The sequence below is a fragment of the Myxocyprinus asiaticus genome, chromosome 46 (genome assembly GCF_019703515.2).
Source record: "Myxocyprinus asiaticus isolate MX2 ecotype Aquarium Trade chromosome 46, UBuf_Myxa_2, whole genome shotgun sequence".
Classification (NCBI taxonomy): domain Eukaryota; kingdom Metazoa; phylum Chordata; class Actinopteri; order Cypriniformes; family Catostomidae; genus Myxocyprinus; species Myxocyprinus asiaticus.
This window is the reverse complement of record NC_059389.1, coordinates 495,037-512,961: the sequence shown is the minus strand read 5'-3', so window position 1 is coordinate 512,961 and position 17,925 is coordinate 495,037. Positions and strand designations below refer to the sequence as shown.

General features: G+C 36.4%; 1 protein-coding gene across 4 annotated transcripts in view; it reads right to left on the bottom strand.

Moving 5' to 3' along the window:
• Window positions 1–11,038: 11,038 nt before the first annotated feature.
• The window catches only part of LOC127436229 (contactin-1a-like), a 69,318-nt gene continuing 62,431 nt past the window's right edge, over window positions 11,039–17,925 (bottom strand). For all 4 annotated transcript variants that reach the window (XM_051690260.1, XM_051690264.1, XM_051690261.1 and 1 more), the window contains exons 20-24: window positions 17,706–17,809; window positions 16,368–16,557; window positions 16,102–16,220; window positions 13,091–13,244; window positions 11,039–11,618 (exon numbers count right to left, since the gene is read on the bottom strand). In XM_051690260.1, coding sequence (XP_051546220.1) covers window positions 11,542–11,618; window positions 13,091–13,244; window positions 16,102–16,220; window positions 16,368–16,557; window positions 17,706–17,809 — 644 coding nt within the window. In that variant the 3' untranslated portion in view covers window positions 11,039–11,541. The remainder of the gene's footprint in view (window positions 11,619–13,090; window positions 13,245–16,101; window positions 16,221–16,367; window positions 16,558–17,705; window positions 17,810–17,925) is intronic.

Below are 17,925 nucleotides of genomic sequence, written 5' to 3'. Positions count from 1 at the left end.
TTAGTGTCCCATCAGTGTCTCATTAGTGTCTCAGTGTGTCTCATCAGTGTCTCAGTGTCTCATTAGTGTCCCATCAGTGTCTCAGTGTGTCTCATCAGTGTCTCATCAGTGTCCCATCAGTGTCTCATTAGTGTCTCAGTGTGTCTCATCAGTGTCTCATCAGTGTCTCAGTGTGTCATTAGTGTCTCATCAGTGTCTCATTAGTGTCTCATCAGTGTTGATTGTTCAGTGAACTCAGATCTGTTGATTATGAGTTTGGCATAAAATCAACAACAGGCAATGAGTGAATTAACTTCAAACACAATCACCCAAACACATCAAATGAACATGTGACACTTTATACTGTAGATGAAGAACAGTCAATCTGTGAGATGTTTCTCATGTAAATGTGTTTTAGTCAGTGAATGTGATGTTGAGCAGAAATAAATCCCTGAGAGAACATCAGGCCAAAAATGAGATTTTATAAGAATTTAAATGGAAGTTTAGTGACTTATATTTAATTTCACCTGGATGCTATGTAATATTATGAATCGTGTTAAATGTATTTAACCTAAAGTCTGTTGAACTGAAATACAGCATTTCTGTTATTAAAACCTGATGAATAAACAGCATTTAATTTCATATGAAAGACTAACACTGACATCTGCTGTTCTGACAGAAACAGTGCACTTACTACAATTATATATAGCAGGAGTTCAGGTGCTTAAAGGTTCAGTCAAAAATGAAAATTACGTCATCATTTACTCATCGTCATGTTGTTACAAACCAGTAAGACTTTCTTTGAACACAAAAGGAGATAAGAGGCAGAATGTTCGTGCTGCTCTTTTACATACAATGACAGTTCATAGTGACCAGGGGCTGTCAAGTAAAAAAAAAAAGAACTAATTTAAAATAAAATAAAAATGAAAAAATATTTTTACACAAAAATATTAAAATGGTTTGTGTATTTCACTTTTTCATGTTGTATTATCATTGTTTAAAAATCTAGTAATTAGTATTTTTATGATGAATTTCTGTCATTTAAGAGAACAAGACAAACCAGTCGATGAAGTGCTCCTTTCTAGGCCCTTTTTCTCACATTTATGGCTAAATGTTTCAGGGAATGTCACTAAATGTCAAAAAGACAAAAACAATGACAATCTGAAAGACACATTTACCAAGAAATAATGCACAACATGCCCCAAGAACACATTTAGAGCTACACAAATAAACATCATCACTACATGAAACTTTATGAACGATGTGAGAGACGAAACACAAAGATCTTTAAATTGTGTCAAGACGAATATATAATTACACTTGTTACAGCTCAATCTCTGGTACAACACACATAACACAAAACAACAATCTAAAGTACATTTCTATTATAAAGTCTTCAGTTTAAGCATAGTCCAAATGAATCTATCAAACAAATCGAATAGCTACGTATCAGAACTCTATTATTTCTATGAACAAAAATGAAAATAAAAATACAATTGAAATGCGTTCTCCTCGTTTACACCAAAACAAGAGAAAATGTGATGATGTTTATTCTTATAGCACTTTTCATACACAGTTGGTCATTTATACTGCTTTACACTGGCATAATTAAAAGAGAAATAAAAAAAGTCTAGGTTTAAAATCATATGATTCGACAACATACAAATGAATAAGACAAACTTTGAATTTTTATTATAAAGAATAATCTAAAAATGGATTCAAACGAATAAAGGGTAATAAAAGTTTTATGTTCAAATAAAAGTGTACACCCCCCACTGATTTCTATTCAATATATAATATACAAAATATATTCAAGTTTCTATTAAACTACAATAGGTGCTAAATATGTAATATGACAACAAATATAAGCCACAGCCAATATTAGCATGTGAAAAATGATAACATGGCTAAAACACCTATATTATAGCTGTCTCTGCATATGTGATGTAACTTTATTATTTACTGTTAATTATGTGGAAATGTGTCTCCAGTTATAATGCAATATGTGATATATTAAACTTTCTTCTTTTTTTTTTTTTCATTTAATGTCAAGTCCAAGTGAGTGTAATATATCTACATGTTTAAAAATAACCTTTGCATAGAATCAGTCCTGGGAAATCCTTCACGTGGAGGTGGAGGGCCTATGAGGCGAACACACATCAGATAGTGTCAAAAGCACTTTATTTATGCTGTTTTAGTTCAGTTTTAATGTACTTGTTGTGTTTGTGTGTGACTAGCCAAATTTCATTTCACAACCACATGATTTGTAATTCTGTCATCATATACTCACCCTCATGTTGTTCCAAACCTGTATGACTATAAGATGTTAAAGGGATAGTTCAGCCCAAAATGATAATCCTCTCATGATTGACACCTTTAATCCATCCCAGATGTGTATGACTTTCCTTCTTCAGCAGAACTGAAATGAAGCACATTTCAGCTCAGTATGTCCATATAATTAAAGTCAACAGGTGCCATCAAGCTTCTGGCTCTTTGATGGTCCAGAAGTCATATTTAGGCAACATAAAATTAATCCACACGACTCCAGTCGATCAATTAATGTTGATTGAACTGATAGGTTGGTGTAAGAAACAAACTGATAATTAAAACTTTATTAACTTTTATAAAACACTTCCTGCTAACACTCGACTCATCACAGAGCTGTCACGTGACGTAAGTGCAATGGTGCGAGAAGTCGGAAGTGTTCGCTTTGTTAACAACAGAGGAATGAACGTCACGCAAGAGTTACGTTATTTCAAACAGCAACCGGAAGCAGTGATTTAAAAGTTAAAAACGTTTTAATTATCGATTTATTTTTTACACAAAGCTGTCGATTTGCTTTTGAAGACATTAATTGATCAGCTTGAGTCGTGTGGATTACTTTTATGTTGCCTAAATATGACTTCTGGACCGTCCAAGAGCCAGCAGCTTGATGGCACCTGTTGACTTCCATTATATGGACATAAAGAGCTGAAATGTGCTTATAAAAATATTCACTTCAGTTCTGCTGAAGAAGGAAAGTCATACACATCTGGGATGGATTAAAGGTGAGTCAATCATGAGAGGATTATCATTTTTGGGTGAACTAATCCTTTAAGCAGGATGTTAGGGAATGTTAGCCACCATTCACTTTCATCATATGGAAAAAAGATGCAATGAAAGTGAATGGTGTCAGCCCCTAACATTCTGCTTAACATCTCCTTTCATTTAACTGAAGCATTACAGACCTGCATAGTTTTACTTCCACTTTTAACACTTATAAAGGTCGTGTCTAGAAGGGATCCCTCATTCCTCAACTTCTCGCACATGCGCAGTCTGTTATGTAAGTCTGTTTATCAAAAGAATGACAGATTAAGATAAAGATCAGTTTAAGACGGCTAGCAAAATAACAACAGCATGCTCATGAACTGCTTTTAATTGTAATTATACAGTTAATTATACACAGTGATGTACTTGAGGAATCGAGAATGGGCAGTGAGCGCACCTCATTGCTGCGAGTTCCGCTCTTTTCCAGTCGAATCCCATAGAAAAATGCAAACAAATGTGTCCCCACTCAAGATATACATCCACTGAGGTGCGGATGCAATCTTTGTTAATTAAAATATAAAGTTGCATGGGGCAGATTAAAATCCTAAACCTTTTATGCAGAGGCGAGACAGGCTACTACTACCGGTGCTGATTGATGTACTTCTCCACTAATTTACAATATCTCATGACTGACAGCATCACAGAGATGAAGTTATCAAATTTATTATGTGAAATATTTATTTTAGAGCTTGAATTGATCATCAAGAATTACTATTTATCAAAACAGACCATTTAAAATAATCTTTTACTAGTGCTTATCTTTGCTGTGTGATTTTAAACGCGGTGTATAATCTGTAGAATCTCACGGCGAGATTGGCGAAAGAGGGATCACTTTTAGAATTGTAGAATCTCACGAGATTGATGAAAGAGGGATCCTTTCTAGAATTGTAGAATCTCTCGAGATTGACGAAAGAGGGATCCTTTCTAGAATTGTAGAATCTCTCGAGATTGACGAAAGAGGGATCCTTTCTAGAATTGTAGAATCTCTCGAGATTGACGAAAGAGGGATCCTTTCTAGAATTGTAGAATCTCTCGAGATTGACGAAAGAGGGATCCTTTCTAGAATTGTAGAATCTCTCGAGATTGGCGAAAGAGGGATCACTTTTAGAATTGTAGAATCTCACGAGATTGATGAAAGAGGGATCCTTTCTAGAATTGTAGAATCTCTCGAGATTGACGAAAGAGGGATCCTTTCTAGAATTGTAGAATCTCTCGAGATTGACGAAAGAGGGATCCTTTCTAGAATTGTAGAATCTCTCGAGATTGACGAAAGAGGGATCCTTTCTAGAATTGTAGAATCTCTCGAGATTGACGAAAGAGGGATCCTTTCTAGAATTGTAGAATCTCTCGAGATTGACGAAAGAGGGATCCTTTCTAGAATTGTAGAATCTCACGAGATTGATGAAAGAGGGATCCTTTCTAGAATTGTAGAATCTTGCGCGACTGGCAAACGAGGGATCTCTTCTAGAATTGTAGAATCTCGCGAGATTGATGAAAGAGGGATCCTTTCTAGAATTGTAGAATCTCACGAGATTGATGAAAGAGGGATCCTTTCTAGAATTGTAGAATCTCTCGAGATTGACGAAAGAGGGATCCTTTCTAGAATTGTAGAATCTCTCGAGATTGACGAAAGAGGGATCCTTTCTAGAATTGTAGAATCTCACGAGATTGATGAAAGAGGGATCCTTTCTAGAATTGTAGAATCTTGCGCGACTGGCAAATGAGGGATCCTTTCTAGAATTGTAGAATCGCGCGAGATTGATGAAAGAGGGATCCTTTCTAGAATTGTAGAATCTCACGAGATTGATGAAAGAGGGATCCTTTCTAGAATTGTAGAATCTCTCGAGATTGACGAAAGAGGGATCCTTTCTAGAATTGTAGAATCTCTCGAGATTGACGAAAGAGGGATCCTTTCTAGAATTGTAGAATCTCACGAGATTGATGAAAGAGGGATCCTTTCTAGAATTGTAGAATCTTGCGCGACTGGCAAACGAGGGATCTCTTCTAGAATTGTAGAATCTCTCGAGATTGACGAAAGAGGGATCCTTTCTAGAATTGTAGAATCTCTCGAGATTGACGAAAGAGGGATCCTTTCTAGAATTGTAGAATCTCTCGAGATTGACGAAAGAGGGATCCTTTCTAGAATTGTAGAATCTCACGAGATTGATGAAAGAGGGATCCTTTCTAGAATTGTAGAATCTTGCGCGACTGGCAAACGAGGGATCTCTTCTAGAATTGTAGAATCTCGCGAGATTGATGAAAGAGGGATCCTTTCTAGAATTGTAGAATCTCACGAGATTGATGAAAGAGGGATCCTTTCTAGAATTGTAGAATCTCACGAGATTGATGAAAGAGGGATCCTTTCTAGAATTGTAGAATCTCTCGAGATTGACGAAAGAGGGATCCTTTCTAGAATTGTAGAATCTCTCGAGATTGACGAAAGAGGGATCCTTTCTAGAATTGTAGAATCTCACGAGATTGATGAAAGAGGGATCCTTTCTAGAATTGTAGAATCTTGCGCGACTGGCAAACGAGGGATCTCTTCTAGAATTGTAGAATCTCGCGAGATTGATGAAAGAGGGATCCTTTCTAGAATTGTAGAATCTCTCGAGATTGACGAAAGAGGGATCCTTTCTAGAATTGTAGAATCTCTCGAGATTGACGAAAGAGGGATCCTTTCTAGAATTGTAGAATCTCACGAGATTGATGAAAGAGGGATCCTTTCTAGAATTGTAGAATCTTGCGCGACTGGCAAACGAGGGATCCTTTCTAGAATTGTAGAATCGCGCGAGATTGATGAAAGAGGGATCCTTTCTAGAATTGTAGAATCTCACGAGATTGACGAAAGAGGGATCCTTTCTAGAATTGTAGAATCTCTCGAGATTGACGAAAGAGGGATCCTTTCTAGAATTGTAGAATCTCTCGAGATTGACGAAAGAGGGATCCTTTCTAGAATTGTAGAATCTCACGAGATTGATGAAAGAGGGATCCTTTCTAGAATTGTAGAATCTTGCGCGACTGGCAAACGAGGGATCTCTTCTAGAATTGTAGAATCTCTCAAGATTGACGAAAGAGGGATCCTTTCTAGAATTGTAGAATCTCTCGAGATTGACGAAAGAGGGATCCCTTCTAGAATTGTAGAATCTCTCGAGATTGACGAAAGAGGGATCCCTTCTAGAATTGTAGAATCTCACGAGATTGATGAAAGAGGGATCCTTTCTAGAATTGTAGAATCTCTCGAGATTGACGAAAGAAGGATCCTTTCTAGAATTGTAGAATCTCTCGAGATTGACGAAAGAGGGATCCTTTCTAGAATTGTAGAATCTCACGAGATTGACGAAAGAGGGATCCTTTCTAGAATTGTAGAATCTTGCGCGACTGGCAAACGAGGGATCCCTTCTAGAATTGTAGAATCTCTCGAGACTGACGAAAGAGGGATCCTTTCTAGAATTGTAGAATCTCTCGAGATTGACGAAAGAGGGATCCTTTCTAGAACTGTAGAATCTCTCGAGATTGACGAAAGAGGGATCCTTTCTAGAATTGTAGAATCTCTCGAGATTGACGAAAGAGGGATCCTTTCTAGAATTGTAGAATCTCTCAAGATTGACGAAAGAGGGATCCCTTCTAGAATTGTGGAATCTACCTTTAATTCAAGGTGTCTGATTTCACTTGATATTTTTTAGAAATGAGTCATGAAATCCTCAATGCCCTTTTAAAAACTGTAATCCATTGGCTCAACTTGCCCTGTATTAAGGGTGAGGTTCTTCTGGTCAGTGAGTAAAATGAACCATGTGGGGGTAAGTTGACTAAGTGTATTTTTCCAGTGGAACACTGAATAAAATTAAAACAAATATATATTTTTTTAATCTAATCTATGAATGTATTTATTATATCTCCCACTAAAACCTTTAACACTGTGGATTTTCACTGCATGTGAATGATGGAACTATCAATCGCTTGACATGGCCTACAATTAATACACAAAGTCTTTTACAGAAACAAAACTCACTCCTTTAGGTCCTCTTTTTAACTTCAGACATTATAAACAGAACAGTTAGTTATTAGAAGTTATTAGTTAGTTAATTTCAGTGAAAAAAACAAAGCATGGTTCAACTCTTCCCAGACTGTGCGCTTCATTTTCACATAGTGGCCATAAAAAAAATAAAAATAATAAAAGACATGGAGGCAGATTCAAGATGAGAATTAGAGGATACTTAAAGACAGTGTAGGTTGAGAATCAACAATCCCTCAAATATTCAGCCTTAATATTTCTATCAACACATAAAGAACCCATGAGAATGAAAAACACACATCAGACGTGTTGTTTTGGTTTCTCTAATATTTAATAGAGAAGAGTGTGTAGAATGAAACAGATAATAACTGACAGGTTAATCTTCTTCTACATTGGCTTGGAAAAGATCTCATCTGACCTTTAACCTTTCACCAGCACCACACAGACAATGAGCTTTTACCTCCCATCATGCATCTGTCCTCTGAATAACTGCAGGCGCTGAAGCTTCATGCATTTGGGGAAACACTCTCTCTCTCTCTCTCTCTCTCTCTCTCTCTCTCTCTCTCTCTCTCTCTCACACACACACACACACACACGAACATGACGAGCAAAAGCACTTTGTGGTGTTTAAATGTTTGAGAAACATCTGAAGAACATCTGAAGTTTAGCTTCATCTCATCAGATTTAAACGATGAATTAACAGGAACAGTTCAGACAGTAACAGACAATATAAAGTACATCTAAATTCAAATGGTCCAGTTAAAACATACAGAACTGATTTCATGAACTGAACCATGAATCTGCAGATAAAGAACAGCAAAATCACGGTTCAAAAAGTAAAAAAGTTTGAGAATAAACAGGCGGTAAATGCACATTTTCACTGCACTGTTCGTTGACATTATTATTATGAGAATGACACATCTGAAAATGAAATGCAAAGTTATTCTGACATTCATCACAGATCACCAGCTAATGGCAAAGATTTTAATGATACAGTCAAATCAAAAGCAGTTGTGTTGTGCTCAATGACAGTTTGATCTGAGTTTTGTTCATTTTGGACAATAAACACAATGTTTGTGTAACTCACACGGTGTCTAAAACAGACCAATCATTGAAGCTGTCGACACTATTATATCATTTCATTTCTAATGTTAAAGTCAGTTCCTATGGAGCCCCATAGAGGACAATGAGGGAGTTTTGTGTTCCCTCACGATACCTTCATCCATCCCTTACAAACATGTGCCATCATTTTACTCCAGTAACATATAGTGGAACTATGCTATATGTGGTAAAACTGTAAGCAAAACCTTAACCATGGTTTTACTAAAGTGTATTTTAAACATTATATTTGTGGTAAAACCACAGAAATAACAGAGCAAAAAAAACTATAATCATACTGCCAAATAACATTAACAAAGCACTATTTTATAATAATAATAATAATAATAATAATAATAATAATAATAATAATAGTATACAGACCATGGTTTCAACCAAAAAAATAATAAATTAAATTAAATTAAAATTAACCGTGGTTTCACTATAGTAAACCTTCAGCATGTGACCATTTTTGTGGTAAAAATCATGATTTTAAAAAACACATGTATTACAAATTTACCATGATGTTACTACAGTAAAACATATTTTTTATGATTATGATTTTATTAACATAGTTTCCTGTATTACTCATTTATAGTAAAACCATGGTAAATGTTGTGGTTAGGGTTAAGTTTTACTACAAACCCCAAAGATCATCTGGTTCATTTTCATAAGGGATGCATAAAAGTATTGCAAGAGAAGGATTGTAAAACTAGTTCAGAAAGTAAATAAAAGCTTGTGATGTTTCTGATCTATTAATTAAACCATATCTATATACAGCTGTAGCTCATTTAATATTAAAACATATCCAAATGTTATTCAGAAACAAATCATGCAATCAATTGGTTTAATATCATTCATTTCTTTTTTTATTTTCACTGTTACTGAAGTCTCGAGCTCACAGCTGATTGGTCTGTTAGTGAACACTGAGTTGATGTTCAGATTGAATCATTACATGCGTCTGATGTAAACACACTATCAGAAATACACCTGTCTATCAGTTCTGTTATTATAGAGTATTTCAAGTTCAAACACTAATGTGATCTGTTAGAAACAGACAGTAAAACGGAATCATTTAATCATCGTTCTGAAACATAAAAGTATTCAAAATGTTTCTCTCTTCTCCATAATCTGGATCTATAATTCTTCTGAACAAACAATGCAATATTCATCAGCGCCTGATGTTCACATGCACTCACTGATGTGACTTCACATCGTATTCCTAATTCAAAATACCAATCCTTCTATTCGATACGCTAATACGAAAAAAGCAGATTTTAAATAGCTTGTAAAATGTCGCATATACAGGTGCATCTCAATAAATTAGAATGTCGTGGAAAAGTTCATTTATTTCAGTAATTCCACTCAAATTGTGAAACTCGTGTATTAAATAAATTCAATGCACACAGACTGAAGTAGTTTAAGTCTTTGGTTCTTTTAATTGTGATGATTTTGGCTCACATTTAACAAAAACCCACCAATTCACTATCTCAAAAAATTAGAATATTGTGACATGCCAATCAGCTAATCAACTCAAAACACCTGCAAAGGTTTCCTGAGCCTTCAAAATGGTCTTTCAGTTTGGTTCACTAGGCTACACAATCATGGGGAAGACTGCTGATCTGACAGTTGTCCAGAAGACAATCATTGACACCCTTCACAAGGAGGGTAAGCCACAAACATTCATTGCCAAAGAAGCTGGCTGTTCACAGAGTGCTGTATCCAAGCATGTTAACAGAAAGTTGAGTGGAAGGAAAAAGTGTGGAAGAAAAAGATGCACAACCAACCGAGAGAACCGCAGCCTTATGATTGTCAAGCAAAATCGATTCAAGAATTTGGGTGAACTTCACAAGGAATGGACTGAGGCTGGGGTCAAGGCATCAAGAGCCACCACACACAGACGTGTCAAGGAATTTGGCTACAGTTGTCGTATTCCTCTTGTTAAGCCACTCCTGAACCACAGACAACGTCAGAGGTGTCTTACCTGGGCTAAGGAGAAGAAGAACTGGACTGTTGCCCAGTGGTCCAAAGTCCTCTTTTCAGATGAGAGCAAGTTTTGTATTTCATTTGGAAACCAAGGTCCTAGAGTCTGGAGGAAGGGTGGAGAAGCTCATAGCCCAAGTTGCTTGAAGTCCAGTGTTAAGTTTCCACAGTCTGTGATGATTTGGGGTGCAATGTCATCTGCTGGTGTTGGTCCATTGTGTTTTTTGAAAACCAAAGTCACTGCACCCGTTTACCAAGAAATTTTGGAGCACTTCATGCTTCCTTCTGCTGACCAGCTTTTTAAAGATGCTGATTTCATTTTCCAGCAGGATTTGGCACCTGCACACACTGCCAAAAGCACCAAAAGTTGGTTAAATGACCATGGTGTTGGTGTGCTTGACTGGCCAGTAAACTCACCAGACCTGAACCCCATAGAGAATCTATGGGGTATTGTCAAGAGGAAAATGAGAAACAAGAGACCAAAAAATGCAGATGAGCTGAAGGCCACTGTCAAAGAAACCTGGGCTTCCATACCACCTCAGCAGTGCCACAAACTGATCACCTCCATGCCACGCCGAATTGAGGCAGTAATTAAAGCAAAAGGAGCCCCTACCAAGTATTGAGTACATATACAGTAAATGAACATACTTTCCAGAAGGCCAACAATTCACTAAAAATGTTTTTTTTTATTGGTCTTATGATGTATTCTAATTTTTTGAGATAGTGAATTGGTGGGTTTTTGTTAAATGTGAGCCAAAATCATCACAATTAAAAGAACCAAAGACTTAAACTACTTCAGTCTGTGTGCATTGAATTTATTTAATACACGAGTTTCACAATTTGAGTGGAATTACTGAAATAAATGAACTTTTCCACGACATTCTAATTTATTGAGATGCACCTGTATATATAATTCTCAAGCATGATGAAACTGTAATTTTATGAATTTGGAATTATGGGGTGATGGTTTGTTTTGACTGTATCGATAGACAGATGTGCTTCTGGACTGAAAACAGGAAATAAAGCCAACAAATCACACAGAGACATATCTCAGTCACTCAAAACACTGATCTTTTATAACAATGTTATAGAGCACTTGAACAAGCACTTCCTGTGTCATGTCCTCCTCCACCAATCAGAGCTCACGCTTCAGTAATAGATGAGAGTTTGAGATGTTATAAGGCATATCGATCAGTTCAGAACACGTCTCATGAGTCTCTGACATTAAACATGTGTGCGCTCGGTTCATTTCCGTTCTGGAATTCTGTAAGTCTTTAGTATTCCGGTTGGGAATATTTGTATATTTGTGTGTTGTTTGCGATCTGAAGGCCTCATCATGTTAAAGAGTTCTTCACTGTGAGTGAATCATGATGACTCTACATTCAGAGAATGAAACTGAACATCAGCGTGATGAGCAGCGAGACGATACTGAGAGACTGAACCATCAGCACGCCACCACCTGAACACACATAAAAACATTCATATCAAATTCAACATAAACAATTATAATAAACAAGCAGGACTGAGGAGTCTTATACACTGTCCAAGGTAACATATGTTAATTAATCATATTATTTCTATGACACTACCAAGTAAATGAATGTTACTGTTTGAATTTACACCATAACACCATTGCTACTGTCGCAAGTCAGGAAGATGTATTATTATTCCATTTCTGAGAGAAACAATTTCCATAAAAAATACCAATGTAACAAATGTAACATATTTAACCCTTGTGCGACCTTCAGGACATTTTTGTTTTTTCGATCATTTTGGCTGTTAATGCCAACGGCATACATTTTGCCAAAGGTAAATTATTTTTGGGGATTTTTGATATTTCAACCTCAGTTCCTATAATACATCTATAATACACTGTGTACACAAAATAGTTACACTCAGGACCTTCAAGACAAAAATATCCCCATTGAAACCCATTAAAACTGCAATATTTGATCCCAGTGCCATTAAAGCATAAAATCATGAATTCTATGATATTATGCTTTCATTCCGGAGACCTGGCTTCAAAATGTACATTTTTAATATTTTCCACCAGATGGTGCCATTTTTCTCATGTTTTGCCTATGGAGCAAATACAAGCTTTTCCCCTATTCTCTGTTTGCTGTATTATAGAGCACTGCAGGCCAGTTGAATAAATGATGCAGATAAAATTGTTTGTGTGTGTTGGTATGGATGTCAGAGTGTGTTTTGTATGTGTGTATTGAGAAATTTGTGTGTGTGTGTGTGTGTGTGTGTGTAAATAACAACAGTGGCATTATGTAAACAAACTGGCATTTAAAGGGTTAAAATCCTGAAAATGAATGAATATTTGATAGTTATGAACAGGACTGAAGTTGCTTAAAAAAATCTAAGTTAGTGAAAGTGGAAAATAATATTGATATATAATATTATTATGGCAGTTTTTTTACGTGGACATTTTTGTCCTCTGAGGTCCTCTGAGTAACTTTTTTTTTTTTTTTTTGATGCACAAGGATTAAGAGTAATACAATAATGCCACACATTACATCTTCTAAATCAGTGTTTCTAAATTGGTTTTGCTTTAGGACACATATTTTCTTTAATTTTTTGTTTGATTGAATGCATGACCTTTGACCTCAACAACAATAGATATGGAAAGTCTATTTATCTTGCTCTCCTAACTAAGCATGATTTTATGGTTAGTTGCATTTTATAATTTGCATTTCAGCCCCATTTTTGCATCACAACCCACCAGCTGAGTAGTAGTCAGACTTCATCATGCTATGTTGCTTTTTTATTCTAAAACCATTTCAAAATGATACATTTTATCATTATTTTCCCATTATGCCACACGAGGGCTTAAATGTACTGGCTGTTGTATTGAGTACATCATGGCAGTAAACAGCCATCATCTCTTTCTGTTTTGTTCTATTAAACACACAGGTGAGTGTTTACCTGTGATGCGCACTTGTGCGACGGCTCCGTCTCCTCCCTCACTGTGAGCACGCACCTCCACCAGATATTCCCCCTTCTTTATGGGCACATCGATGGACTGTTTCACTGTGGTGTACAGTACAGCATTACTTTGACCTTCACGTCTGTACAGCACCTGTATATCACATGTAAAACACAGAGGAATCATGGGATACTATAGAAAACACTGCACATTATTAACACAGAACACACGCTCTCCACTCTGAATCTCTGACAGAATCTGTATTTATTCATTTCACATTGATTGTTTAATTACAGTAATACAGTAGAGAGTATGTGTTTTTTCAACTAAACAACTCTTCAGGTTAAAGTCTGCTGCACACTGTGTGATTTCTGTCCTTTATGATTGTATGATATGAATCTGATACAATATGGTGAAATTACTGAAAGTGTCAGAACTTTGTCAGAGACTAATATTCATCACAAAGACAATTAAAGTTAATTAAAGTCACTCTGAATGACCAAAGACTGACAGACAATTTTTTTCTGTAAGCCAAACAAATATTTTAAAATTCCTTATCCCTTTAAGCTCTGAAGGTGTTATTAAAGATTTCCTGTTTCAGTGGCGTACTCAAAATTAAAGGCTTATAACTCGGCCAAAAATAAACCAAAAAACAAAGAGGGTCAAGTGTTTGGTATCACTGTAAAGAAAACTTTTCGAAATGTATAATGATACAGATTCTGACACATTCTGAGACTCTCAGCCTGAGAAACTGCTGCAAAAAAATAACAAAAATAATAAGTCATAAATTTACTTTTTTCCTTATTTTTCTTCTTTGACACTATATATCTCTGCTTTTGTTTTGTTCCCAATCATGTCAACTGTATCTGAAAAAATTGTGCTGATATGACAAAGCAATCAAAAGTTATAACATTACAAAAATAATTTATCATAGTGTCCAAAAACATCTCCAAACAAATAAAACATAATAATTGTACATAAGAACTAATTACACATGCAAACACAACAATGACTAAAGGTTTGCATAGCATGCAGACATGATTTTAGTAATGAGATTTCACAGAATGAGTTTCATTCTGTGTCATTTGAGTCATCATTGAGTCTGTGTCATGTATTTGGCGCCATCTCCTGGTGGCCATATGTAACATTGTGCTTCATGTGGATTATCTAATGATCTCTGCATCTGATTATCTTGTGTGTGGACTCGTTTGAAAGATAATCACCTCCTCTAAGTAATGGTATGTGATATTTTATGTTCCATTTATTTTTCGTGAAGTTATAAGTGAATAAGTGGCATATAAGCAACACCAACATAATTGTCAAAGACATATACTTAGCTATTACTCACTATATTTTTGTCTGTGAATAAAACAAATAGGCTGGTTGTATTGTACTCTCTGAGAGCTTTCCAACAACATATGACACATGGTTTGATGTTTTTACTGATTGCAATAATATGTACAGTGCGATTTTTTTTTAATAAATTTAAACGGAACACTTCTGATTTATCTGCAAATGTTAAAGCACTTGTTCAGTTTTGGTCATAATGTCTACATGCACTGGAAAGTAGAGCTTCTAAACTTTCAAACGATACCGATTTTGTGTTGGTCAAGACTGTAGTTTTTATTATATTGACGATCATGCTTTTCTTTTGTTAAAGGGTTAAAAATTCATCTCAGACAGCAAAATCATAATGATAATCATGCAGTATGTGCTGGACCAATAACACTCAGAGAGAGTTACATTCAGAATCATTAACTTTTGGCCACACCAGACAACACTAGAGGAATTGAGAAAGGAACATTTACCAGCCATGGAACTGGATCTTTTAACAACTTTGGGCATTTATTCCATTTTTATGATCAGAACAATTGAGAGATTAGAAACATTAGAGAGAAGATCAGTGTGAGATCACGAATCCACCACCAGGAGATTCAAACTCGTATCAGAGAGCATTTACTACCTGCCAAAGACACATCTCTGACCATTATTTTTGATTTAAAACACAGATTTATGCCTCTATTGTAATTATCTAGCTGTTTAGAGAGTAAAATGTCATAAAAAGATGTCAGAGTCAACACAGATGATTCCTATAGGAGAGAATCTGGATCCGTTTACATGTCTGAGAGACAGAATATCATATTCTTATATTCTTCCAAATGAAGTTACCGGGCAACTGCTTTTGTTTTATTCACCAAAGCCAATTTGGACTAGTATTTGATACTTGGAGACTTAATTGGACTCCAGATCCAGCAGCTCTCTCAGTTAAACACTGACACACTGATTTCATAAAAGAGAAGAAAATAAACAAAAACCCAGAAGAACAAGTTTTACACACTTCTCGTTCACTTCACACTTCAATATCCCGGTAAAGCCCCACACACATATTGTGTTTCACACTTCTCTCATTCACTGGACAGAAACACATGGAGGGTTTTTAAAGTCTCTCATTAAAGTGAAACACCTGCAGACACTAATGAACCCAAACACACATGATGAACTCATTAGAGGACTGAACATCTCAAACAGCTCCAGCAGAGGGAAAAATACAAGTGCATCCAAAAACACTGATATTCATATCCATGCTTCATTGTTTTATTTATTGTACCAATTAACTGTGCTGTTCATGTGCATCTTTAATTTCAATTAACCAAGTGATCACCAAACCCTAATTTAAGACCCCCATCCTAAAACATGAGACATTTTTTTGCAAGATATTCTGAGTTTGAGACAATTAGTAAACACAGAGTGCACTAGATATCATCCAGAAGAACTGTGTATTCTGCTTTATTATGTTCAATGTCAGATTACCACGCTGAACTGTGATTGGTCACTTAGCGTGTCAGTCTGATGGTCTCTTCCTGTCTGAGTGGGTGATTCTGTACCAGAATAAATTGTATAGTGGATCAGACTTGATTGTGATGATCGTGCTCTCTACTCGTCAAATAACATCTGATATACAACATGACCTGTTCTTATAAATACTGCAGTTTGCTGTAAGTGATCTGACCTTGTAACCCACAACAGCAGACTCATTGGACATCGATCTGACGTGCTCCCACGCGATATTGATTGACGTCCCACTCGAGTGCATCTTCGTGCCGATTATTTTGGGCGGTCGGTTAGGAGCTGAGAGAAAACAACAAACACAAAACAACAATAATCAATAATAATCACTGCTCTAAAGTTAACTATCTGTGTTAGCTCAGTTTATCTCTAACTGGTGTATTTGTACATTATTATTTTAATGAGAGTTTTTGTAGTTAACGGACTTACGAGGTTTCTTGGTGTAGATTTCGTGTCGTTGGCCGGCGGGACCGTATCCAGCACCATTGTACGCACGCACCTCGATGAGATAATGTGAATCAGGTTTCATGTTCTCCAGACGCGTGTGATTCTCTCGACCGGACACAAGAACACGCTGAGCAGACGCCTCGTTCTCTGTGGAACTACACCAGTAACGCACCTGACACAACACACACACAGTCATGTGACACCACAAACACACACACACAATACACACACAGCCATATGACACCACAACACACACACACACGCAACACACATTCATGTGACACCAAAACACACACACACACACACATAACACACACACAGTCATGTGACACCACAACACACAAACACACAGTCATGTGACACCACAACACACACACACACACACACACAGTCATGTGACACCACAACACACACACACACACAGTCATGTGACACCACAACACACACACACACACAGTCATGTGACACCACAACACACACACACACACAGTCATGTGACACCACAACACACACACACACACATTCATATGACACCACAACACACACACACACACACACACACACACACACACACACACACAGTCATGTGACACCACAAACACACACACACACAGTCATGTGACACCCCAACACACACACACACACACACACACACACACACACAGTCATGTGACACCACAACACACACACACACACACACACACACACACACACACAAACACACAGTCATGTGACACCACAACACCAATACACAGGAGAAATCAATCAATTATCTGATCCATGAATCAATGGAAATGAACGAGAGAAAAAATCTGTCACATCTGACATTGTTTTTTTTTATTATTACTTGTTTTTCCTGAGGTCCAATTAAGATGTATTTATTTATTTATTTTTGCAGCAAAAACGGTTGCAATTTAGTTTTTACTTTTACTAGCGAAGAAAGTTGCAAAAGTTCAGAATGAGCCATTTTAGCAGTTTAGTTTCAATTAAAGATCTTTCCGGACTGGAGAAAGTTTTGAGTTGTTACAAGTTGTTTTCATAGAACAATGAACTGTTCAAACTTCACATGTGATTTCTCATGGCAAAAATGCCCCCGTTTGTTATCTGTAACATCTGATATAGTTCTTAATACTTGATTATAGTTCTAGTAATACATTACATGGCATAAGATATAAACTGATGTTTGTTAATGTAAAAGTTCATTTCTAACTCTGGATTCAGTATAAAGAGTGAATTCAAATCTCTTCAGTTCAGTTACATTCAATTCCACTATAATTGAAACAGTGCTGTATGTTCAGATGTGTTCTGATTGGTTGTCACCTGATATCCTTCAACAGTCTGTGACTGAACAGGGATCCACCACACGATTGCTTCAGTCGCTGACAGTGTTCTCGCCTCCACGATTGTGGGCGCGTCTGACAGAACTGAGTAAAGAACGCAGAAAGACACAAAAACAGAGTGTGGAAATGAACTACATTCTAAATGTTCTTTCAAAGGAAAAGAATCAAATTCAGCTGATAAAAACAACATACAGTTTCTC